We start from the raw sequence: 25,115 nt of genomic DNA on the forward strand, positions 1-25,115 counted from the left end.
CGTCAAGTAAGGGTGGGTTTTGTGCTATAGAGCGTTGTCTTTACCACAGAGTGTTCAGATATCGTTATAATATATATATAAATATATATATGTATATATATATATATATGTGTCTGTGTGTGTATATACGTATATAGAGTAGTTAAAGTCATCATGTAAAATTTTTCTATATGTTTTTATACCTACAACAATTTTTATTATACTTATTAATACGTATTATGCCACTGTAAATTAATGAATTAACAACTTTTATTTATATTTGTAAGTGAAAGCGTCTATAGGCTCCTATAATTGTACTGTAACTCACGGCATAACGTACACGACCCTTTACGAAATCGAAGCTAATCTAAAACTTCACTCTTGTTTCCGACGTGCCATATCAAATGCCGGGTTTTTTTTATTAGGTTCATACTGGATAGCATTATACAATAGTTACATGTTTTTATTGCAGGCACGGTGCGTTACGCGTCGATCAACGCGCACAAGAACAAGGAGATGGGTCGCCACGACGACTTGTGGTCCCTGTTCTACATGCTGGTGGAGTTCGTAAACGGACAGCTGCCCTGGCGCAAGATTAAAGACAAGGAACAGGTGAGATCCACGATATAATGTTAATTTATTATATTCTATTATAGAAATATGTCTGCCAATTACTGCCTTTTTGATTTAACTGCATCAAACATCACTTAACTCTGTTAATGTAGCCCATAGTCAAGTAATCAACGTATCTGAGACGTGGTCGTTTACGATAGGCCTTATAAGAAGGCTAAAGGCCACCCAGAGAGTAAATAGAGAGAGATAACCATGGAACTTCACTGCGAGAACGAATGAAAAAAGAAGAAATCCGCAGAAGATTCATCGTTATCACTGTAGTTAGAAGAATTGCTCGTTTGAAATGGCAGTGGGCGGGGATATTGCTCGTGGAACCGTCGCCAATGGGAACGGAAAGGTTTTCAAGTGGCAACCACGAGCAGGAAGGCGTGGCGTGGATAGAGAGCCACCATAAGGTAGACTGATGACATAGTTAAGGTCGTGGAAACCGATTATCATGGCAATTTTTGGAACGGGCTATACTTTGCAGTGGGCGTCTATCGAATAATATGATAATGAAAGTGAACGATTTTTTCCTTTTTAGGTTGGATTGATGAAGGAGAAGTATGACCATCGGTTGCTGTTGAAGCATCTGCCTTCGGAACTGCGACAGTTCCTGGAGCACGTTCAACAACTGGAGTACGCTGACACCCCGGACTACACAATGCTGACGGCGCTGCTAGAGAGGTGCTGCAAGCGGCGTGGGATACGGGACTCCGACCCTTACGACTGGGAGAAGGAGGTTAGTTTCAAATCTTCAATCTTATATTGAAGGTATAAAACCAGTCTTTTTTGTACTGACATTTTATCAGCCCCAATGTTAAATATAATTCTCTTTGTTAAATCAGCAATATGGCGTCCACAACTGAATACAAGCCTCACCCATAGTTTTATAATAAGACCGATAGTTATTTCTGCTTTTGGAAATTGCTTTTTTTGCTACAAAACGATTTATATTACGTATATTTTTTTTATAAAAATGACATGTTTTTATCGCAGGCGGTAGCAGCCGCCGCAGGAGCGAGAGCGCGCGCTGCACTGGCGCCACCCGAGCCCACAGCGGAGCCCGACCACGCCCCTGACCGGGTGAGCTTATGACATACACACACACAAAGAGAAGGAGATTCGCACGCATGCTCACGCACACACACACACACACAGCAATTTTACAACTATATTGTTTATGACTTGTGTATACATTTCAATATTGGTATGTGTACACATAAATATGTATTTTAATGTCGCTTCTGAGAATTAGGCCGGACAATGGACAGTATGACTATATACGAGGTTATGCCAAAAACAAAAGTATAACGAAAACAGGAAGCTACATACCTATATTAAAGTTTTATGTTTGATATGAACCAACCTAGTAGTCCTATGTGTATGAAGAATGATCTGAATTAACATTTGAAAGGCATAGCTTTTGATTTAACAGCGTCCGTAAGAATATTTTTAAATCCCAATGTATGAATACAAAATGTATGTTTAGGTAAACTTATAGAGAACACAATACTTTAACACACTAAAATATACCTAGTGCTTGTAACCATAAGGTTAATTTTATATCAGCAATCACGACGTCGCTTGGAAACCGAGGGTACGGCAGCCGTGGCGACGGACACGCACACGCACCTGCACAAGGAGAAACGTGCGCAACCCGCCTCGCCGAGACATGCGCATGCGCATCCAGCCAATACGCATCACGTCAATGGTTATGTAAGTATGCAGTGTCCTTCAAAATAGTGAACACAACATGCATTGCCAACTTTTAGTGCTTTAGATAGATTGATTAGAGATAGATTGAATTTTGGGAGGGTTTTTACACCTATTTCCCATTCATTCATTCCCATAGTACTGTAATTAACGATATTTTATTAAATATGTATTGAGATGCATATTTAGGTGGTAAACAGTTGACATGAGTGCCACATTGATTCTAAAACTTTTCCGGTCTATCCACCCGAGCTGATGACGTGGACTGATCTCACTACGACCACCAAGTTGACCACTAGTGAGATTAATGGGTTACCATTTAAAATACAGCTAGATTAGTTATATATGTTAAGACTATTAACTATACTTCATAGGTATTTCAGCAAGATATTTTGTTATACCAAATTATATATATGACTGAATGTATATAATAGCTCATTTCCTGTCAGTTAATGTATGGTAAACCCTTTCCAAAAATCAATGGCTTCAATAGTAAATAACGGGATCAGAAAATGATAAGAAAAAGCGTTTACGTAATTCGGATAACTACATATCAAGAATAATGCTTTTAGACCTTTTTATAAAATATTGTAATCTTTTATCTGTACAGTCAGCCACGGATAAAGCGACGCCTGAAAAAGAAGCAGAGGTCCGGACCACACCCGCCCCCTCTCCCGACCGGCACGTTAATAAGGTAAACATTATTAAAATTTTAATAAGGTTGTATCGATATCATTAAAATAATTGCAATATTTCTTAATTTTCGTTTTTATTTCATATCAATTAAATTCTATAATGTAACATAGATGTAAAAAGCCATTGAAAAGTTATTACATATACAAAAGATACAAAGTTTATTTGTGGATATTATAAAGATATAGTTTTAAGTACGTCGAGATTTATCGTAGTTTCAGCCCATATACACCCACTTCAAGGCATAGGGCTCTCCTAAAGATATCTATGAAGGGAATTTGCTACTGATACTCTGGGAACTTGTTTGTGAGCAGTGGAAATCCTATATAGTCAATGCACAAAGTGTGAATTATTTAAGATATATATAAGATATTCTTGGCATCGAACCTGCGACCTACGATCGCAAGTCTCAGTCCTATACCGCTGGGCTACCACGGGTCATCGGCATACAAAGATTACAGTAACTAAAATATGCATTAATGTACTTCAAAATATCCAACATATCATTATGAAATACAATTAACTAGAATTACAAAAGATGTTTTAAAAATATATGTCACTGGTGTTTGTAATTGTGTTCTGAATTACCTACATACAAAAAAAATTAAAGTTGTTATACAAATTTAAGACTATTAGACATTGATATCATCTAAATATAGATATAGTGCTACCGAAATCGCTGTACCGCTCCTGAGCAAAACACGACAAGGTGGGGGCCGAGGGTAAAAGAGCATAATCGCCGCCGCCATGAAAGTTGATGCATTGACAAAACGGGTTGGTCGATACTCCTCCCATCTCGCTGCTAAGCATACCTTTGGTGCCGTAAGCGGTTTAGGTACCACTTTAATAGAAATATTTATTTGAACTTTTTATAAAATTATTTGTAGTTTGGCCTAAGAGTTCGAGATCATTGTCAGCTTAAATGGATTGATATTACTGTGTTTGTTTTTGTCAAGACACCAGATTTTACGTTTATACTATAAAGGTGGTGCTGAGCAGGATCCTGCTTAAATTCAAAGAGGATGTCATTGTAATAGGAAGAAGTATCCTTCACCTAGTAATAATAATAAATGCATGTTTTGCAGGAGAGCGCTGCGACTAGTGCAGCGGGGGCTACGGGCGGCGGTGGCAGTAGTGCGGCCACAAGACCGGAGAGACAGAGCGTACCACCATGCAGACCTAGGCCGCCGCCACTAGGTGTGTATATGCTGCTGTTATTGGTACATCGAATATTCCAAACAGAAACGTTGCTGGACTTTCTTCCTCACACTTCTTCGCCCGGCGCTAATGCTTTCTGAATTTGTAGTAATGTTATCCAGGTAGCAAGCGATCAAGTCGAGGTACAGACAGTATTATCGAAGAATGACACCTCAAGCCTAGGTCCCCACGAGGAAGACCTTGTGCCTAGTCATTACATGGATCGCTCTCTAAATGATCTAAGAGCTTTACCGTCTTTTAATGCTGAGAAACTAATATGTAGCAGCCTGAATCGAGGCTCCCCAGAGAAAAGGGTCTCTGGGCTGTCTCTGTAGCTTAGATGTTGACAACGCCCATTATGATGCTTTCGTCTTAGTAGACGTTTGTTGTAATTATCATGGATCGCACGAAAGTGTCCACGAGTCCCGTCGACTCTCGTCCACAGAGGCTAGCGAGACGCTTTTCGACCTGCCCTTGACGGGGCCCACGAAATCTGCTAATGCTATTATTGGACATGAATTTTTCAACCGCAATCCGCAATTGGTACTATAATATCCGGTAATAGTAACACAAATATGAATCAAAAATATTATTGCTACTGATAATTTAAGTCACAATCAAAATCCGATATTTAAAATGAATATTAAATTAATATCCGTAAATCAGCAAAATTTTCTTTTGTTACTTTATTAATGGTTCATACTAAGTTACATTTAAATTGACCTGTCGCATTCCATTAGAAAAAATAAAATAATGTAACTTGTAATGTGAAATATGTTTACTTTATTACGATGATTGAAAATAGGCGTTTTGTTCACAATGATATCTCTATTACTACATACATTTACCCCATTACTTCTATTGCACCTGCAACCAATCACCATGTTTACATGTATACATAAAGGATGTAGTTTTTTAGTCTTCAATTACTGTATAGAACCCAATATTCAAGGTGTGCGGGTCAATATCAAGGTAGTGATTTTTAATGATGTCGCCAATTTCCAGCTGGCGGTCCGACGTTGGCGCGACTTCGTGTTGTGACCGCGCCCCCCACCTGCGTCCAAGAACTCGCGCATGCGCCTTCGCCATCCCTACAAGGTATACCTAATATATTTTTTGTTGAATTTTTGAATCTTAAATTTTTGAAAGTAAGTCGTAAGTAACCACGGTTAAAGGCGTAGCTTGAAATGTTACTTGTCTGAAATAGCAGTAAGCGGGGCACACCACTCTTGCCGATGGCTGATCGAGTTGAAAGGTTCCTAAGTAGACCTCGTACTGGCAGTTCCGGCATGGGTAGACCTGGGAGGACTGACGACTTAGTCAAGGTCACCGAAAGTCACTAAATGTATCGTTGATGATGACGATGGGTCATTGGCGACGCAATAAATAAATAAATTCTTTATTGCGTTTGGAAAACATCAAACTCAACATTCAGTATATACTCGCAACTTAATAAAGACACCAGTCACCAATATTTATGGGGTGAATTTATTATATATTGATAAAAAAGACAATAATACCACTTTCGAGTTAAGTAATTAATTAAGTAATATAATACATAATAATAAATAAAACGTGAAATTTAAAAATTATATTTCTCATTGCTATATAAATTGGTATATCAGTGTTCTAAACTACAATTTTCTGTAAGTAAAGACATCAACAATAGCTTACATATTTTTGCACATGAAACAATGTATGTATTTCAGGAGCCCTTAATTAAAGCAAAGCAAGCAAGGATAATAAAAGATTACAAACTGGATTCGGTCTTCAACTTGAGTAGGACATTTGTGAAAGTTGTCATACAAAATCCGATTGAGGAACCACATAGGTTAAAAGATAATATAATAAAATCGAGTTCCTTTTCGGAAGTTCAATTAGGTTACTAGATATATATTTTATTTATATCATTATCTTTTACTTAATAGCACAACACATAACAAATATATAACAAACAAATAAGGAATTTTCAAAAGTTGTCAGTAAATATAATGTAGAAAATAATCACATTAATTATTCATTGAATGTTTTATACAAGGTGAAGCAGTCAGTCCTCGAATCATAGCCGACGTGGACAGCGTACACTCCGATACTCACTTCAAGAGAGGTTGGTATATCATACAATCTAATATAGTCATGAAACTGAAAACTGAAAATATTATTTTTGTTACGTGCCAGGATAGGATTCGAATTGAAATGGTACTTGTACTAAAAATATAACAACTAACCGTATTTACTGAAAAACAATTTTATAATTACGTATAGTAATATAAATTAAGTAAATTGATAGAAAAAACTTATTATTCTAAAAACAAATATAAAGATGACAAGAATACTTGCCAGTGGTGTCGCTTATTTTAATTTCGTTTAGCCCATATTTGATAAAGTAATATGCATAAGTCTATATTGTTAAACTTTATTAAAAGATGTGTTGTTATGGAGTTTCTTCCTGCTTCTTCTTCACAATTATAACACCTTACGAAGCAGAGAAGAGTTAAAAAAGAGTATAAAAAATGATAAGTTCTATAAAAAATTCCAATGTTGAATAAATGAATTTTATCTTCACACTTAATGTAACGTCTGAAACTTGTTAATGTCTCGCCGTCAGCCCTGATAATCTCATTCATGGAATTCGGCCTTTGTTCCGGCTTTAGTTACATTTTTAGTTATTATTTAAAAACTGTCTATCTAGACAAATTTTGTATTGTCAGAAGTTATTAACCTGTCGCATTTCAATATAAAACTTAATATGACACATTTCACACGAAGTATATAAATTATTTTTTTAACGTAGACTATCTCTCGTCAAGAACATATGCAATTGAAAATCATATTTAATTTCTACTTTTTGTCGAGACATAAAAAATAAAAATCAGACTATATTGTTTATTTATTTTATATATTTATGAATATACAACGGAAGCAGACGCATTAAAATAGTAGAATTAAATGTAAAGAACTTTGATGCATTTGTTTGTGTGAACAATATATTGATTGGAAGATAGTAATTTTTGGCAAGTATTAAAATATTTTTTTCTACAGGTGGTCGCAGGACGGCTCGTGCCAGGGCCGATCAAAGTTACACTCAGTTTGCTGTGATGGACGACGAAAACGTCTCCGCCTTGCAGCAGGTGACATACATTGCTCGTTACATTAAGACCCTTATTAGCTGTAACTGGACTAGCTTTTGGCTAAACGGCAATGTACATACAATACAATAACGTATTATTTCAATTAGTGTATTATAGTGAAACCGAGGGCATAGAGTGGAAACGGATAGAAGCATTGCTTGCGGCAACATCGCTTCCCTTTTGAAAAAGGAGGAGAGCCGCCACACTTTCTCGCGGTTTTGTTGCAGGGGGGTGGGTGACGTAATTAGGCAAAACAAAACCATGTAATAGGAAGTGGCAAGGGATGGGAGGCGATGCGTAAATGTAATTTGAGTGAATGCTGTATGTTGAATATATGCTGAATGATAGAAAATATGGAGGATGAAAGAGGGAAGAAAGAGAAAAATTGTAAAGAATGAGAGAGTGAAGATGAAAATAGTAGAGTGTATATACCTGTCCCGAAAACAAAATGGGGGAAGGGTATATTAAAATAATATATTGTGTGCTTCTTAAAATGGGGAGGTGGCGGACTGAAGCAACGGTGCGGACGATAGGTAGAATAAATAATCGTAACCAAACCCTGTACCAAAATATTACATATTCTAACAAAAATTTTCTTTTTGGCGATATTTTCTTGCGCCCGGGTAACAGCATAGTACCAAAAATACGATCATAACAATTATAATAGAAGCATATCCATGTTATCACTTCATAACATACGAAAGTTACATCTATTGTGATAAAATCTAATTAAAAAAATTATATTTATTAAAATTTGAAATCTACTTAGGTGACGAAGGGCGGCGCCCTCACTCTGGTGTCGTTATGGAAGTCGCAGTTCGACGATTCGGAAGAGACAACCGATAACGAATGGAAGCAGGAGCAGCTGCAGGTATTTAAACACGTACGTCTTGAGAGCCCATTGGTCGGGCCCTTGACTCTTTATATCTAACATTTTCTCTTCTTCAGGAACATCTTAATGTTTATTCTTTTTCTCCTATAATATCATTTTAACGACAGTGTAAAATCTCATCTATAATTAATTTAAATTCAATATATTGTTTAAGTAAGTATAAGCTAAAATAATTACGACTAAAGCTACATATGCTTTCAAGAGACAAACTTATTTTGGAACTTTTCTTGCCACAGACCCTCAGAGCAGACGGAGTCACTAAAACTAAGTGAAATTAGAGTCTTCTGTCTATTAGTTAGGTGTGGTTGTCAAACAATTATGATTAAAGCAGTGAGAGTGACCGAGACCAGCGCTAGAGGATTAATACTTGCAATTGTAGGTCGCGAGTTTGATTTCTGAAATACAATCTTACATAATTCACACCGTATATTAATTATATAAGATTGCCATTGCTTACAAATAAATTCCCTGTGGATGGATAGCAGCGTCCTCTGTGTACTATAATACCACACTGCCAATCGTAGCTATTATGGTTTATCACCCCATAGATATTTTTTGAGAAGCCCATATCTTGCAATGATTTTCTATGGTCTGAACAGATGTTCAACCAAAATAACTCACCTTATTTTTAATAATATATAATAGAGTATACATATTCACCCGTCAACTTCGCTGTTTTTGTGGGATGACCTATGCCTTGTAGTCGACTTCTATCTGCTGACACGATGATTTTTATTCAGCAGTATGTTGTCCAGCAGTGGATGTTCTGTTTAAAATGATGATATTTTCTGCAATTGTAACTTAGCAGCGATGATACAATAGTCGCTTTTTTAATTAAAAAAAATCTGCAAATAGAAGTGTTAGTTAGTGTTATTGTACAATAGAATACGGCAGATAAGGAAATAACCTTCCACCAGACGTCTACCAGATGGAACAAATTCAAAATACCTTTATTCAAGTAGACATTTATAGACACTTTTGAATCGTCAATTATTTTAACATGAAAAAGTAAATTATCGCCGGCTTGGAATGCTGATTAACTGTAAAGTGCCAGCTAGAAACTCCAGTTGACACGAGATTGAAACAGCCAGAAGTAGGTTAATTGGACAGAAGACCATGAAATGTAAAAGGAATTATAAATAACCCATGTCCAGTAGTCAATTGAAAAAGCGATAATTCTGAAGATTGCCACGATGTCTTACGCCTATGAAGGAATATATAATATTAATAATGTAATTGGTTAACAGTCTCCAGAGCATAGAGGTGCTCGTGCCACGAGCGCGGTGTCTTCCTGCTCGAACGCAGCGCGTACGCAACTGCCTGTCACTCATACTCAGCACACGCAACACACGCAGGCCTCCCAACCCTCGCAGCCCACGCAGCAACCGGCGCCGCCACAGTCTCCTCCCAAGCAGACGCAACCCGTTACTCAGGTAGAAAAATACATATACATTAATTCTTATTCACAGCGACATTACAGTGAGCATTTGTGTATGTTATGGCAAGAATGGCATAAAAGTCCAATTTGATTGGAAATAGAATTAGATTGAGTTACCCTACATTGCTACCCTAAATCTTAAAGCTCTGAAAGAAGAACCCAAATCAAACTCAGACGGGTTTTTTGTAGTCATTTTTACGATACAGTAGTAAGAAGAATTACTTTAATTCATTCCTAAGACCACACTTACGACCACTTATATATCTTTTCCACTAAAATAGTTCGTTCACGAGTTTTATTTAAAATACTTCTTAAATTTCTTACAAGATGTAAAATTTTACGACGTTTTTAATATTATTTAATAGTTACTAGGACCATAGAATGCACAAACAGGAGCAAAAATATTAATTTTTTGTATTCGCCGAACGAAGTTAATTCAGCGTCTATTAAGCGTACTTTTGTAGGCAAGTGAAAGGGACAGACGATTATAGTGAGCGTCAATTGTAAACAAATTTAAAGATGCGTTTACATGTGTATACTTTTTTAAACGATGCTGATTATGTCGTTTACTGACAATTATTTTGTTTCGTTAATAAGAAAATTTCCATATTTTGAATACATGCTAATTGTCCGTGACTTTTATTTTTGGATATACAGCTTCTGCAACAAGTAAACTAACTTGTACAGACTCTGTATAAACAGGTGAGCTGGTCCAATCAATATTAGACCAAGAGAACGTTTCCATGTTGTTTAAACTAAAAACGTGAACTCACATTTTACGCTCCTGTGAACGCACCCTTTCCCTTATCTTAACCGATAAGACAAGTTGTGCGTTTTCTGCCTTCCGAACACAGTATGCGTTGCTTGCTATTAGTCAGACCGGTTGAACTTCTACCCACTAGGCAAACAGACTACCTTATTAAGTTTCAAGAGGTTGTATAGGAAAGACCGATGACCTATAGTGAAAGTTTTACGGCTGAAATTAACATGATGATCTTATTTTGAATAAATACAATAGTAATTGAATACAGGTAGAAGAAGTGGAGAAAGTTGAAAAAACAGAAAAGAATGAGAAGCCGAAGAATGACGGCGCGAAGATTCGCTGCTGCCTTCATAGTGCCGGCATCGACGCCTACCCGCGCTTGCAACCGTCGCTGCCCCGCAGTTGGACTCTGCCAGCTATCGGTGAAAAACTTTTCTTTAAAATTACAATAGAACCTTTGTCATAGGACGTTGGCTGCGGTCTGGAGGCTGTTATTTGGTAATTGTGTGGGTAGCGATGCCAGAAGTATATATAAATATACAGGTGTTGTCGTCGGCTTACGGGGGCAGAGTACAGAGCGTGTATAGAACCTGCCCTAGTGTCAACACGGTGCACGTCTACCTTGGCTTGGCGTGCTGGGAAACAACTCTCTCGACGAGGCATAAAATGTCCGATCGCTGAGAAAGCCTGGTAATATACATACAAGACGGTATTGCCTGCCAGTGAGTTAGTTATGCTAGACTTTTCGAACAAATGCTTAAGCACCTAAAGAAAGAGCTCCAGTGATGGACCCTTTACCTAGGATGTCATTCGTGACACAGTGTACTTGATGGGTGCAGGAGTGTTTGTCTCGAAAACCAAGCTGTTCGGGCAATGAAAGTTCACCTCCATGTTTATTCTAATTCAGGAGAAGATCTCGCGGTAATAATAATGATTGGTAATGATAATATTAATGGCTAATGGCTTGCAAAAGTTTACGATTCTGGAATACTTGTCTAATGTCTTCTTGGTACAGTAGTTTCGGGAGTCCTTTCCTGAATTCTTTGGTAATATCCAGGGCGAATAGAAAAATAGAAAAGACATGCCTAAAATGAGAATTTCAGGCTTTTATTAAACCTTTTTAATTTTCAAATGACACTGCGAAGGATCTGGAAATTTAACATCATGTGATAGAATTAATCTAGTTTTTCATAAAATAGGTTTTAATAGATAAAATAATGTTGTTTGATATTAAAGGTTCTCGAGTGAGATCGCTTCGCCCCCCATTGCTTCAACAAGCGTCGTTCGACGGTGGTGCTGCCGGAGCCCTACGCTACCGACTTGACGTAATGCGTGGCGTTGCAGCTCGCAGTGACGGCCCATCTCCTGAACCCTCACCTCCGAGAGCTTCCAGTTTACCCGTGAGTATAAAAAAGCCTTTGAAAAATAATCTTGTAAAAAAATTACATGTATAATGTACACAATTCATTTTTATTACAAAAAAAAAAATTCAGACATACATCTAAAATACAATTCATAAGTACAAAACATATTAAAAATATAATGTGAAATTAGGAGTATAAATCAATTTTGTAACTATTTATCGCTCCTTAATAACAAACGTGTACATTTATTACAGTCTGAACTAAAAGTAACATCAGTATATATATTGCTTCGAAGAATTTCGAATGCCTCCAGTTGTATTTTGTTGTTCTATAGACAAGCTTCTGTAAGCACTGTCAAAGATACATAAAGAAAAAAACTTTTGTAGGATTTATGGTAGAACAAAAAAATCGTGTAAAACAAAGTTCGGTGTACAATGATTAAAGCAAGTCGGAGTTACCACCCGCGCACGTATTTGTTGCTTCTTCAATTACGAAGGAAATCGAGTGTTGTGTATATAACATGTATATAGAGAAAACATTAATAAACGGAAACTATCTCACTGATGGCGTCCGAATTGGAATCGACTACGAATTAAAGTAACCGACTTAAGTCAGCAGACTAGCTAGTTGAAATAACAGTGGCAGTGTTGAGTGGTGACCACGAACCTGCAGGAACAACAAAGAACGACCACCGACAAGACAAACAGTCGACTTTGTTAAAGTCGAAGGGCGCTTAATTCGGTCCACCTTCCACCAGTCCTGTTTGAAATCTATGGGGAAGTCCTATGTCCATCATGAATGTCGTCTAAAATGTTCATGATTCTGGATCCCGTGAAATCCGGTTATTAACACAAATTAATACAAATTTCAATCAAAAATGTAGTAGTTTTCAGTTTCAGTAAAATTTAATTTATTTCGTATAAATATTTTATAATTGATAAGTATTCATGGTGCATTATAGTGTGATATTACCGTCCTATTGAGGATCTATAGACGAGTCCTATGTTCAGTAGTGGACGTCTTACGCCTGAATTGACGGTAGTATTAAATTATAACTTATGGTTCACAGGACGTGTCACGTTCGGGAAGCGGTTCCGGTGCATCGGAACGCGGTTCACCAGCGCGCGTTCGTCCCACTGAAAGGACGGTGTCCAGTCGTCTGGAGATAAGGGTTCGCGCGAAACCAGAGCCCCATGGTTCTCCCGCCCACGCAGGCACACAAGGTATACACACTATTAAGTCTACCATGAGGACTATAGGTAGATTGTGTAAATTATACAACAATGATGTGTATTTATAACGACTTCGCCATGAACATAAATTGTCTACATATTTATCTTAATGCCTAGTCTTCCAATTTTTTTTACTTAAAATTTTAGAACATATAGACTATAAATAAATAAATGTTTAATAAATTATTGGCTGTAGAATAGTATTAACATTACTAAATTATTAAATAATTGATGTGATTATTATTTTTAAAAATAACTCTTGTTATTTTGTATTACATGTTTTTATAGTTATTTCATGTTGTCGTTTCATCTCACTAAAGTTGTAATTATCCTGCATGTTTATATGATTAATATTTTCATGTTACGTTGTAAATATTGTGGGCAATATAAAATATGCCGGTGTGCCGTAGGACCAAAACGTCTATTGGCTGACATAACTGAATGAATGAATTATTTATAGCACATAACTACATTACATTGAATATTTAATTTCCCACCCAATGGTCTACTGAATAAATTTCATAATGAAGTAATCACTTACGATTACTTTATTTTACGTTTCCCTACGTTATGTTAAAGGTGTGCAAAAATGCATAAATATAAAATAAATAATTGCCACACGTTCACAGTTCGTATCCACTCGGTGGTGACTGGCGGTGAACCTGTTCGACTGAACCACGAGGAAGCGTCGGTTTATTACGACGCTACGGAACATCAGCGGGACAAAAGGTAATTTATCTATAAATAAATACAGTAACAAGTCTCATTGGTATGAATTATAATTTCCAGTTATAATAATGACATAAAAAGTAAGGTGAATTTGTGTATAATAATGTAAACTCCTTATTTATTCTTTCAAATCAATACCGTCCCCTTTAAAGTAATCCCCGGCTGATTAAACGATTAACGCACTTTTGTCCAGTCCTTGAAACAGTCGGAATAGTCTTTTTCCTATATAGCCTTCAAAACCTTCTTCAATTCGGTTTTCATCGCCTCGTGTCAAAACCCGCAGTGGTCTTTTGAGGTTCCTGAAACGCCAGATGTCGCACGGAGCCGGATTAAGCGAATATGGGAGCTGCGGTCACAACACTCATTCTTAGGGGACGGCCGCCCGCTCCCTAACCGCGAACAGACAACACTACACAACTCTACTCAGGTAGAGCTCTTTGCTCCTTGCAAACGACTTCGTTCAACTGAAACGCTCCCGTCCTGCTTTGTTTACTTTTAGGTTCACGGAACCCTCCGCTCCGTGAAATCAGCTTAGAAGCTGTAAAAGCCCCCGAGCTAACTACAACAACTTCTATCGAGAATAAGTAAGGTTGCAGAAAGATACAAATCCCGTTTTGACGCGTTTGACAAAATTGTAACATTTCACACACAACACGTGTAACTCAGAGATAATTACACCCTTTGAAAAATAGACACTTTTCAAGTGTTATAGACAGTCTAACCAATCTAGGAAAAAATATTCACCTGACTTTTCGGGAGTTTTAAAATACAACTTCACCTTACTTGTTAATCACAGCATATTTGCTTATTATTATACCAAATGCAGATGAATCGCCGAGTATTATTTGAAACTCTTTGATACTTGATTAGGAATGAAAGTAAACATAAGTAAATAAAGAAAACGTGTCAAACTTCATGGATTGTAAAACTTTCTTGGCAGAATAATTATTACTATGTTACATATTTAGGATGACTGGTAATATATATGTAAGAGCCTTAAAAATGATGAAAGTATTACTCATTTTCTGTCAATATGTCATATACTCTACCTAAAAATTATTGATTTCAGAAATAATAAATAACACAGTAATAAAATGATTAAATTTAAAAATAAATTATTGTTCATAATAAGCCCCTGTAGACTTTGTACTGCCAGAAGTAATTGACCTGCCGCATTCCAATAGCAAAATAAATTACTTTATACAGACGGTTTTGAAATGGGTTTTAAGCCTATTTCTAATCACTCTGTGTAAAGCTAAAAATCTTTTTGCTGATAAATGAGCTGTATATTCATCCCTTTAAAGCTTAAATACCTATAATCAATAGCCTTATATACAGTGGTGTACCAAGAACTTTTGCCGCCCGGGGCGATATCCAGTTTGCCGCCCCTTCTATTATAAGTCAATCAAATAGTGGTTTTTTATAAATTAATACACATAAATAAATTATTAAGTTATTTAATCAATATTAATTAATACACAGAGTAAATTTTTTTAGACATATGTGTATGCACTCGTAAACATATTTATATAATATCTACTCTTCTTTCTAGCTTTCATACTAGAAAAATCGTGTATAATGCTCTCAAAATTAAAATTATTTGTAATTTCTTGTTCTATTGGCAATATTGCAAGAGTTTTTGGTCTTAATTGACTCATTGTAGAACGAAGATAATTTTTTATCAACTTCAATTTTGAGAAGCTTCTTTCGCAACTACCGACACTGATTGAAATTGTTAGAAAAATTCTTAACAAAATTACAATGTTGGGAACAGATATTTAATTTATTATTCAAGAAAGAAAATAAATATGAAATGAATATGTTGCTTTTTACAACTATAAGTAAATTTAAAAAATGCCGCCCCAAGGTAAGTGCCGCCCGGTGCGGACCGCACCCCCCCCCCCCCCCTAGGTACGCCACTGCTTATATATCTATAATACCTTCAAGAAAAATAAGATATTTACTGCCTCTTCGCAGATCTTCTACCCGCAGCGTCGAGAAGAGTCAAAGCCCTGCTGCGATAGAGAGAACACGTCTAGACGCCATACCTGACAGGTATAACTTTGCAGTTATTACATTTATTCATATTATAATCCACATAAAATCATTAGGCTTCATAAAATTGGTAATTATTTTTTGGCAACAGGTACAGGTACAGTCTCATATAATATTATAAATAAATTTAGAGAAAATTATCTTGTAATAAGTTTAAAAAGTGCAGTCTTATGTATAATTCACTTTTGTGTGCATTTATTGTATAGAAATGCCACTGCTCAAAATAGTTCCAATAGTTTCAGCGTGATGACTTTATATAGGTTGATAGGAAATGGTTATAAAAGCTTATTTCAAGTTTTTACCATATGCGTCTATTTCAGGAGCAGTTCGGTGACGAGGCGCGAAGGCAGCGCCGCTGGCGACGGCTCGCACAGTCTCAGAGATGTAAGTCACGAATCAGAGTTATAGACTGCATGCTATCTCCCTCTAATAACTTATGTGTGAAAGAGAAGATAGTTGCCAGAATAAATATGAACTCGAAGCTATTATCAGATAACCTGTAGCGTCAGCTGCAACGCTTAAAAAGTCGAATATCATTTCTTAATTCGCCTTTAAGGGTGCTTGAAGATTTGGTGATTACCCAATTCGGTTAAATATCTCGTGACGAGGTTCCTGGACCTCTTGAGTTCAGCAACTGTATAGAAGCTAAACTCTGTGCGCTATCTGCGAAGCACTGAAGCCGCACAAGTATAACAAAATAAAATAAAAACGATATTTATTTTCTTCCACCATTGTAATTCCACAGTCATACATATTTAAGTAGATAAAATTGTATATGTATGTATATTTACATTTTAAATGTACGTTCATGAACTTCTAGAGGCTAATATTTTTACATCATACAGCAATTGTTTAAAAACAGTACTTTTATTAATCTTGGTGATATTTTGCTCTATTTTGATAATTACCTGTAACAATTTCGTTTCATGTCAATGACTTCACTGATATAGTTTTGATAAACAAAACACAAGTTTCAGAGAATTTTATATCTAACATAGTTACGTCTTCAGATATCATCGAGAATATTCTTTGACTTTAGCGGTGGTCGAGATTGTATTGTAAAATCGCGTTAAACTAATCATAGTATTTTTTAAACAGCTATTACTATTATTTATAGCTATACTATTTGTAGATACAAACATTGACGAACCGACAGATATGCAACACGCGTGCACCTACTCACCTGCCAAAAACTTACATATATGCCAGCTTCGATTGATACATAAGAAAATAATGAAACTACTTAAAAATCGCGCGAGAAATCTCTTTGTCTAACATTTTCGGCTTATATTTAATTCGATTGGTCATATTTAATATACATCCGAGCTGTTAAAAAAACTATCAAAAGAAAAACCTCACAGCATTGAAAAAATTCAAAATCACAAATCTCGGCGAATATTTATATACAGACGTTTAAAATAATCAAGATCTATCACTCATAACCAAAAAATAATACCCAAATTAAATAAAGATATATAGAGGTGTTGATATTTTAATTTAACTATGTAATAATCACATTGCAGCGTTCGACTGGTGGAACATCCCGTATTCCGGTGGCGACATCTGGTGGCGGCGCAGCGCTTGCTGGTTGCGGGGGCTGCGGGGAGGCACGTGCGGGTCGCCTCGCCAAGTGCGCGTCTTGGAGCGGTGACGGACCCCTCTCTCCTGACCCCAACGACCTCACGCCCGGTCAGTGTTACATAATTAAGCTCGACATTTTAAAAATACGCGGGAAGTGTAAATAAATGAGGTCTGCAGAAAAACCAACGTCATCACCATAGCTCTAAGAATTGCTCATAAGAAGTGTCAGTGAAAGAGGCACATCGCTCTTGTCATTGGGGTCGGAAATTTCATTTCTCAAGTAGTGACCACGAGCCGATATGGGTACGCAGTCCACTAGGTGGACTAAGGACAGCAGTGCACAAGCGATTATCGTGGTGATCTATGAGTCCTTGCGGCGGACGTCCAGGGGATGAAACAACTCACAAAGTAGAACACAGTGATGATCTGATACGCTGCTGGTGATTGCCATAAACACATCCTCCTTAAATAAATACAATTTTTGTGTTAATGCTTTTTGCATAAAACAATTTTTTTATATCTAAGACTCGACTTCACCGAGTTAGAAAATCTTTCTATGACTTATGTATACGCTTTTACAATAGATAGATTATGTTCAGAAAGCTCATATTGGATAAACTATCTGATGACTTTGTCAAGGTCTTCGGAAGACGTTGGAGGCAGACCGCTATCGACTGATTCTGTTGGAAATATATGGGAAGGCATATATGCAGCAGTAAATGGGATAGTCTTACGGCTGAATTGTCAATGACAACGTTCTATGAATAATTGTGTGTAGTTTATACTCTACGTGAATATTTTATCTTAGCCTCACTGAAATACGCCCCCCTCTGCAACATAAATACACTTTAAATTTGTTAAAGTCGAGTCGTGTCCTCTTTCAAATTGCCCCCCTTAAAAATTAAATCCCCCCTGTGAAGCGTAGGCCTTTCGCTAAGAAATATTGTTTTATGTTATCAAGACGTTTTTTATAAGCTTGTGGCCGAAAATAACCGATAATGTTTTTATCTGTTCAGCGCTGCGCAGGCGGCGGCAGAACGCCAACGACAAGTACGCTGTAGACCCGGCCCGGGAACTGAACCTGCGGTTCGCGCGGCCCCGACACCGCCAGCCGCCGCAGCCTCACGCCAGGTGAATACCATAAACGGTCTAAGAGATAGAACGTCTCAACATCTCACGGATCTACCATGTAGGTGTGTGGATCGTCGCGTTATAGGAGTAGGAAATAGTGCTCGGTGTTCACCTTCACCAATCATCTACTTAAATAAATTTCAAGTGACCACTTGTAGTACTTGTAGTAGTGATCACTTGAAAGAGTCATATTTATCTCTTAAATAATCTTTTATAAAATAATATACTTTGTTAATCTATTGTATAATTGCTTCGGGTATTTTATTATAAAACTAAACCTCTCCCCTATCTCTGCGTGCATACGTGACGCGCGGTACAGCGGTTTCGGTAGCGGTACAAATTGATAAAAGGCAAATAAATTGCAAGTATTCACGAATATATAATTTAATAACATATAACCTTATGAAATAAATAGGAATTGCTAAAACCAATAACCATAATCTTTCGTACTTTGAAAACACGCGAACTTTCTTGTGGTAAACCGATTCAAAATAGCTTTCGTCACTTGAAGATACTACCTCGCACTTGTATCCAATTGACTTCTTTTTAGTTACCATGTAGTCAGCGATAAATTCGCGACAGACTCTGTTTCACTAGACGCTTGTATATGTCGGTAACCAGATATACTAGATCCTATACCGTACAAAATAAATCGTCCTAAATAAAAATCACACAAATAAGACGCACAAGTTTGGAAAAAAAAATTCACTCAAAAAAGTTAAAGCAAGCACTACTAGCTTTAGAAAAAATATATCTGACGCGACAGCCGGAGCGGCGCGCGCGGAGTGCCGGCGCTGCTGCTGGCGTCGCCGCCGGCGTCTGGCTCAGCAGCTTCGGGAGCGTCGGGCTCGTCGTCGTCTGGCTCCCCGCCACCAGCACCGCCGCCCGCCGCCGCACCGCCACACAATGCAGCGCGCGCGCGACGCTTCCGACCTCTCTCCATCGCACCATAGGTAAACACTACCCTAGCCACACACTAAAATAATATATCAGGGTAGAAACCAACTTGTAACATTGTTTGTAGCTTTTAATAACAGTCCCCAATCATACTATAGAGAAGCGTTGCTAGAATTTCTTCCGCCACTTCTTCCAGCGTTTTCGTATTCCGATCTGATATTAATGTAGGTAAGTAGTAGCAAACAGTTGAGATTCGGCTCTTGAATAATTCTAAACGGAATATTATCGACAAGTCACCATCCCAGCCGAATCGAGTTCCCCTCAAGCGGTCTTTTAAACCTAGTCACTCCATAGGACGTCCATCGAAGTGATCTAACAGCTCATCAGCGTGCCAATCCGGTGAAACTGTAGAGTAGCCCAATCGAGGAACCCTCGACCTTCGCTAAATTAATAGGTATTACGGTCCATGCGACCCGCGGTAAAAAAAAGTTAAAAGAAGTTCATAGATCTAATAGAAAATAAGATGCGGAGGAGAACCAGGGTCACCGACGTAGCTCGATGGATTGCTCGTCTGAAGTGGCAGTGGGTTGGGTACATCTAGTGCAACCGATGGCCTTTGGGCGTGAAGGTTCTTGAGTGACGACCACGAACCGGTAGACGTGGCGTGCATGTACCCCCCACTAGGTAGACCGATGACATACGGGCATCGAGGGCTATCCCAAGTGAAAGCAGAGAGCTTCTCTACATTGTCTTATTTACGTTACTAATTGCACCTTTTTATCTCCAGGAGCTAGCCACCGGCTGTGACGGCACAGCGGAGAATCCCTTCTGAAAAATGGCTGAATGCACGTGAGCGAAGTTCACAATCTAATACTACATGGATATTATATTTTGGCTACCGGTACATGAGGCGTGCGGAAGTATGCAGAGTCTAAGAAAGCATATCCCGTGCAACCAAAAACTCTACACTGAACCGTCAATTGTCCATTAAGAAAATGGTGAAAATAAATATATCATGCATCTGCTTATTTATCGTTGTTGTAAAAAAAAACTTAAAAATAAGAAAAAATCTCACTATAGTACAAATTGTTATTGAGTGATTAAAAAAAAAGCGCTTATGGTGTTCCAACAACATATCTTGGTGTCAACGAAAAGTTTTTATGAAGACGCTCACACGGTAGGGTTGAACACGTTTTTGGGTGTTGTTAAATAATTTTCTTGCCTTACGATCGAATGTAATTATATTTTTAACCTGAGTGTGAACGCAGCTTAAGGCGTCGCTGGCGGTGTTTTCTTAGACCGTGCGTTACAAACTTATCGATTTTAATCATTGCTTATATGAAGCCAAAAGTATTTAATTATTTTTGTACGCCGATAATGACCTTTGACTTGAATGTATATTTCCGAAAATAATATATTTTTGGCTTAGTATCCAATTGTGATCAGATGTGCTAAGCTATTTTAAACCTTATCGTCTGTTTATAAGGATGTTAATAGCGTAATTCTATTTTGGATCTCTCTGTGTATAAATCAAGGCGTGGAGACGCTTATACTAAAACTATTTGCAATAAAACACTTCCTCTCTACTTTAGAGAGGTTATATTGTACCTTACGGTGCTTGAATATTGTGAATATCTCTTAGATCTCTTGTTAGATAGGAAGCATTTTTAAATTGAATTTGTTGACAGAATTAGTTGTGGAAGATTGAACAGATTTGTTCGTTACAAACTTGTTGCAGCTTCCCGCGGTTTGGGACGACACTAGAATAGTAGTTGAACTTGCTTCGTTAAACTTAACTGTTGCATTGCGAACGTGTCAGTTGAAAGGAGATTTCTCATCGATGTCGCAGTCGGTCCGAAATACAGATTCGCTAGCAGTGATTTCATCACAATTATATATATAATTAAACATTTTAAAGATATATCATTTTTTTATATTTAATAATTGTAAAATATTTATACATATTTAAAAAATCTACGAAATTGCATGTCAGTTGATGAGAAAAATGAATCGTATTGAAGTTTTAAAATAAACAATTGATATTACAGAGGCAATAATAATAATGTAACTATCTATTATTATAAATATAGCCTTTTTTAATTAGTTTATCTATTTTTAAGTATTTCAGATTTTTTCGTTCAATAGATGGCGCTATTTGTTGCTAAACCACGTTATGTTGGTACAGACGATCGCTCACTATTTTATTAATTCATACGCTTTGTGTATCTAAGAATATAATAATTAGGTTAATGGTGTTGCCATACAGCATCGGGAAGTTTAATTTTTAAAAAAGCTATATAATTTTATAATTTTTTTTTTTATATTTTATTTGAGATAACCTAAAAGGTGTGTGCAGCTCGTTCTTGTGATTTTAAATATGTATGATGCTTTCTTTAAATACGTAAGGTAATGAATACTTTTTTTTAAATATTAGAGCTATATGTAATACTTGGCGGCGTTACGGGATTTGTGTCATGACGTGATCTATCTTGATTGAGTTGTTTGTTTGTGGACTGTCTGGTGGTATTGGTGTCTGGGATAGCGCGTGTGATGGTAGGGTGAGGTAGTATTTTGGAGATGACATATCGCCCTTGCATTATCTAATCACGATTTTTTTAGTGTATCAACATCAAAATTATTTTTAAAAAAATTTTGATGTTGATACACTAAAAAATAATTTTGATCGTCAATAATAGCAATAAAAATTTGCAAGTCACGTTATCGTAGAGTGAGATGTAAAGATAATGAAAGATGCGATACTCACCTCCGAAATATTGAATTGTATAAAGTGGACTGCGTTAGTTGATACTGTACAATGTTATGCTGTTGAAAAAATACGCCTTTTTAATATTAAGATTCGCATGTTAGCGTCCTCGAGACATTTCTATATCCCGCAGCCTTCGTAATGTTACGGTACTTGTACATATATGTAGTGAATACGTAATACATATAAATATATATACACAATCAATATTCAACTCTATATATATGCCATAAAGTCGAATATTGTTTTTCGTTTGAAGTAGTATTTATTGCTCATGTTCAGTTGTAATTTTTTTAATTCAAAAAGTTTAAATATTTACAAAATCTTTCTTATCTATATTAATTAATGTAATCATACATCTTATCTATACTATTTTACATTGAATGCTCTAAGAAAATATTTTTAAAATGAAAGACTGGAATTTGTTTTTGAATTCAAATTAAATAAATCTTTATTCAACGTAAGATGGATAAGATCTCGTTCGTATGATCAATGCTTAAGACCAACTTAAATAAGACACAACCAGCGTAAATGCAATGCAATAATGAGAATAACAGACGAAAGAAAATCAGCGTGATTAAATGGTCTTTTTTTTAGAATTTAAAATTACATGTTTAGTACAGATCGAAATAGCCTGATCTTCTTTAGAGTCATTTACTAACCCTTTGCACATAAAAGTTCTATATCGTTTTTTTATCTATCTATCGAAGCATTTTGAATGTTATCTGAGATTTTATTGTAAAAGCGTGTTTACATTGCACATTAGTTTGTTTCTAGTCTTTTTAGAAAATCGGTGATGTTTTTATTATTATAAACAATAATCAATATCATTTCTTTAAATTTATCGTCTTGAATGTCGATTGAAAGATTTTTTTTATTTTAAGTACTCTAACATTGCCAAGGCAACGTATACAAATGTAAAAATATATTTAAAAAAAATATCGATATATATATTCGTTATGTAGACGCCATAATGAAACTCTAGTCTTTCGCTGCTTAGTGAATAGTGAAGTCGTATGTAACGATACCGGTTAAAATATATAATGTAAGTATTAAGATATTAATTATGTGAGTTCGAGCGAAATGTGCTGATTGAGGTTTTAACTTTGTCCGGTCGCAAGGTTGAGGCGCTCGGTCGTTTTATGCTGATATTAATTGCTTGGGAAGTCGCCGTGTATGGTTTTCGAAGTGAGACAGTTCATATGATGTTACGTTTATTATAAAAACCTTGGCTCCGACGGCCGTGCACGGGAGTTCCGGAACACATTCTAGTCTACGAACGGCTTCCGTCTCATAGATATATCGAAGGATAATGTAACAGACGAGACAGTTATTTTTGTCAAAGGTAAATGAGAATTATGTATAAAATTGTTATTAGTTGTAAGCCACCATTTTAACTCGGAGTAGGGACGCGGGGCGAGGCGCTCCGCGACGCGGCGATGCGCTGGTCTTTTTAAGAATGCACGCTCGATTATGTTTTATTTTGCCATATTTTTTTATATTTACCGAAATATGCACAATGAAATTTAAATAAAAGGTATTTGTCCTTATACTGTGGTTTTGTTTATTTCATATAACCCTTTACAAACATTCCTTATCCCAAACCGTCTTATTTGTAATATAACCTCTTTCTTACCACGCCCTGACATCACTTGCACAGTGTGAATGGTAATAGAAGTAAAAAGCGATTAAAGTATGGTACACCCTATCCAAAAAATCAATGGTTTATGATATAATACTTAGCGTTATGATAATATATTAAGAAATCGCCTTAACAAAGTATCGGTATACTATATAACCATTGACTTAATATGACAGTTTTGGGTTAATTTCCAAAGGCGTTTTTTTTAATGAAAATGCGATTAATCCGTTGGCGTTAACAGGTTGACTATATTTAAGGGTGTAGATAGCTGAAACTTATTACATACTTCTTTTCAGTTAAGCTCGACCTATCAAGCTCTAAGAGTTTGGCAAATACTCCATGGTCTGCGACACAGTTTTCAATAGAGTTACCTCTGTCTATAAAACTGCTATTCGGCGAGCTACAAGGGGGTGTTGGTACGAACCCCACAAAACCCTTTCCTGGACCCGGAGACAGTGTATCTAAAATGTCCATAAGTATTTACTTCTAAAACAAAAACAAAAAAAAGACAAACGTTCTAGACTTTTCTCATGGTAAAATTACCACATAATGGCTGATGGAAGCCAAAGTCATGATTTTCGACTGAAAAGTAACTGGTGTGGTGAGCATTCCGTTTAGTAGCAAATCTTTCCTCTTGTCCCCGTAAGGGCCATTTTCGGAACTTACATCATAGGACGTTGGCAGTGGTCTGGAGGCGTCGGAATATGGTGTCAAGATTTGTTTCCTGTGTAGAGACAATTATCGCCAGAAAACAATGTTATTTCTACACCTACGTAGGATTTGTCACAAGATTTAGTTTCTGAAGTACTTTTTTAAGCGTAAAATGAATATTATCATGCACTTTTGAAGCGTCGTTCCGACATTGCAGTGTGGTTTAGTGCGTAGATTGTTGTTTGTGTAGAGTATATACAAGGCTATACGTGTAAATGCTATAAAGGGTCATGTTTACCACATTTCCTGCCAAATATGTAAAAAAGTTTATTTTTTTGCTGATAAATGATCTATACATCTCAAAACTTTTATACCCATAACCAATTATACGTAAACGAACGTACGAACGAACTTTTAGACAAAGTTTCGTTTAATGAGGAAATAGTATCACGCATATGAAGCGATATAGAATGTTGTACTCATATAACTTATGTGTGTATCATGTGAAACTTTAGTGAAGTTCCCGTTGAAGATGGTATGATGGTAATGGTATGACACCGAGATCTCCGTGAATGATAAAATTCCTTCCAAAACATTTTTATTGGAGTATATTATTTTGAAATACTATTATTCGACTATAAACAGATG

General features: G+C 36.5%; 1 protein-coding gene across 1 annotated transcript in view; it reads left to right on the forward strand.

The window, feature by feature from the left end:
* Positions 1 to 23,429, forward strand: part of Asator (tau-tubulin kinase asator) — a 68,103-nt gene extending 44,674 nt beyond the window's left edge. The window contains exons 10-30 of the mRNA XM_068765794.1: positions 452 to 591; positions 1,136 to 1,333; positions 1,591 to 1,677; positions 2,164 to 2,310; positions 2,918 to 3,001; positions 4,086 to 4,197; positions 5,203 to 5,295; positions 6,236 to 6,304; positions 7,240 to 7,328; positions 8,098 to 8,211; positions 9,468 to 9,653; positions 10,690 to 10,843; positions 11,658 to 11,821; positions 12,855 to 13,008; positions 13,647 to 13,746; positions 15,724 to 15,801; positions 16,122 to 16,185; positions 17,325 to 17,490; positions 18,399 to 18,513; positions 19,280 to 19,466; positions 20,198 to 23,429. Of these exons, the coding sequence (XP_068621895.1) occupies positions 452 to 591; positions 1,136 to 1,333; positions 1,591 to 1,677; positions 2,164 to 2,310; positions 2,918 to 3,001; positions 4,086 to 4,197; positions 5,203 to 5,295; positions 6,236 to 6,304; positions 7,240 to 7,328; positions 8,098 to 8,211; positions 9,468 to 9,653; positions 10,690 to 10,843; positions 11,658 to 11,821; positions 12,855 to 13,008; positions 13,647 to 13,746; positions 15,724 to 15,801; positions 16,122 to 16,185; positions 17,325 to 17,490; positions 18,399 to 18,513; positions 19,280 to 19,466 (2,501 nt within the window). The 3' untranslated portion in view covers positions 20,198 to 23,429. The remainder of the gene's footprint in view (positions 1 to 451; positions 592 to 1,135; positions 1,334 to 1,590; positions 1,678 to 2,163; positions 2,311 to 2,917; positions 3,002 to 4,085; positions 4,198 to 5,202; positions 5,296 to 6,235; positions 6,305 to 7,239; positions 7,329 to 8,097; positions 8,212 to 9,467; positions 9,654 to 10,689; positions 10,844 to 11,657; positions 11,822 to 12,854; positions 13,009 to 13,646; positions 13,747 to 15,723; positions 15,802 to 16,121; positions 16,186 to 17,324; positions 17,491 to 18,398; positions 18,514 to 19,279; positions 19,467 to 20,197) is intronic.
* The last annotated feature ends 1,686 nt before the right edge of the window (positions 23,430 to 25,115 follow it).

This window comes from Battus philenor, unplaced genomic scaffold, assembly GCF_028537555.1.
Source record: "Battus philenor isolate CCGP_79_NKW_IND1 unplaced genomic scaffold, ilBatPhil1.0.hap1 SCAF_20, whole genome shotgun sequence".
NCBI classification, from domain to species: Eukaryota; Metazoa; Arthropoda; class Insecta; order Lepidoptera; family Papilionidae; genus Battus; species Battus philenor.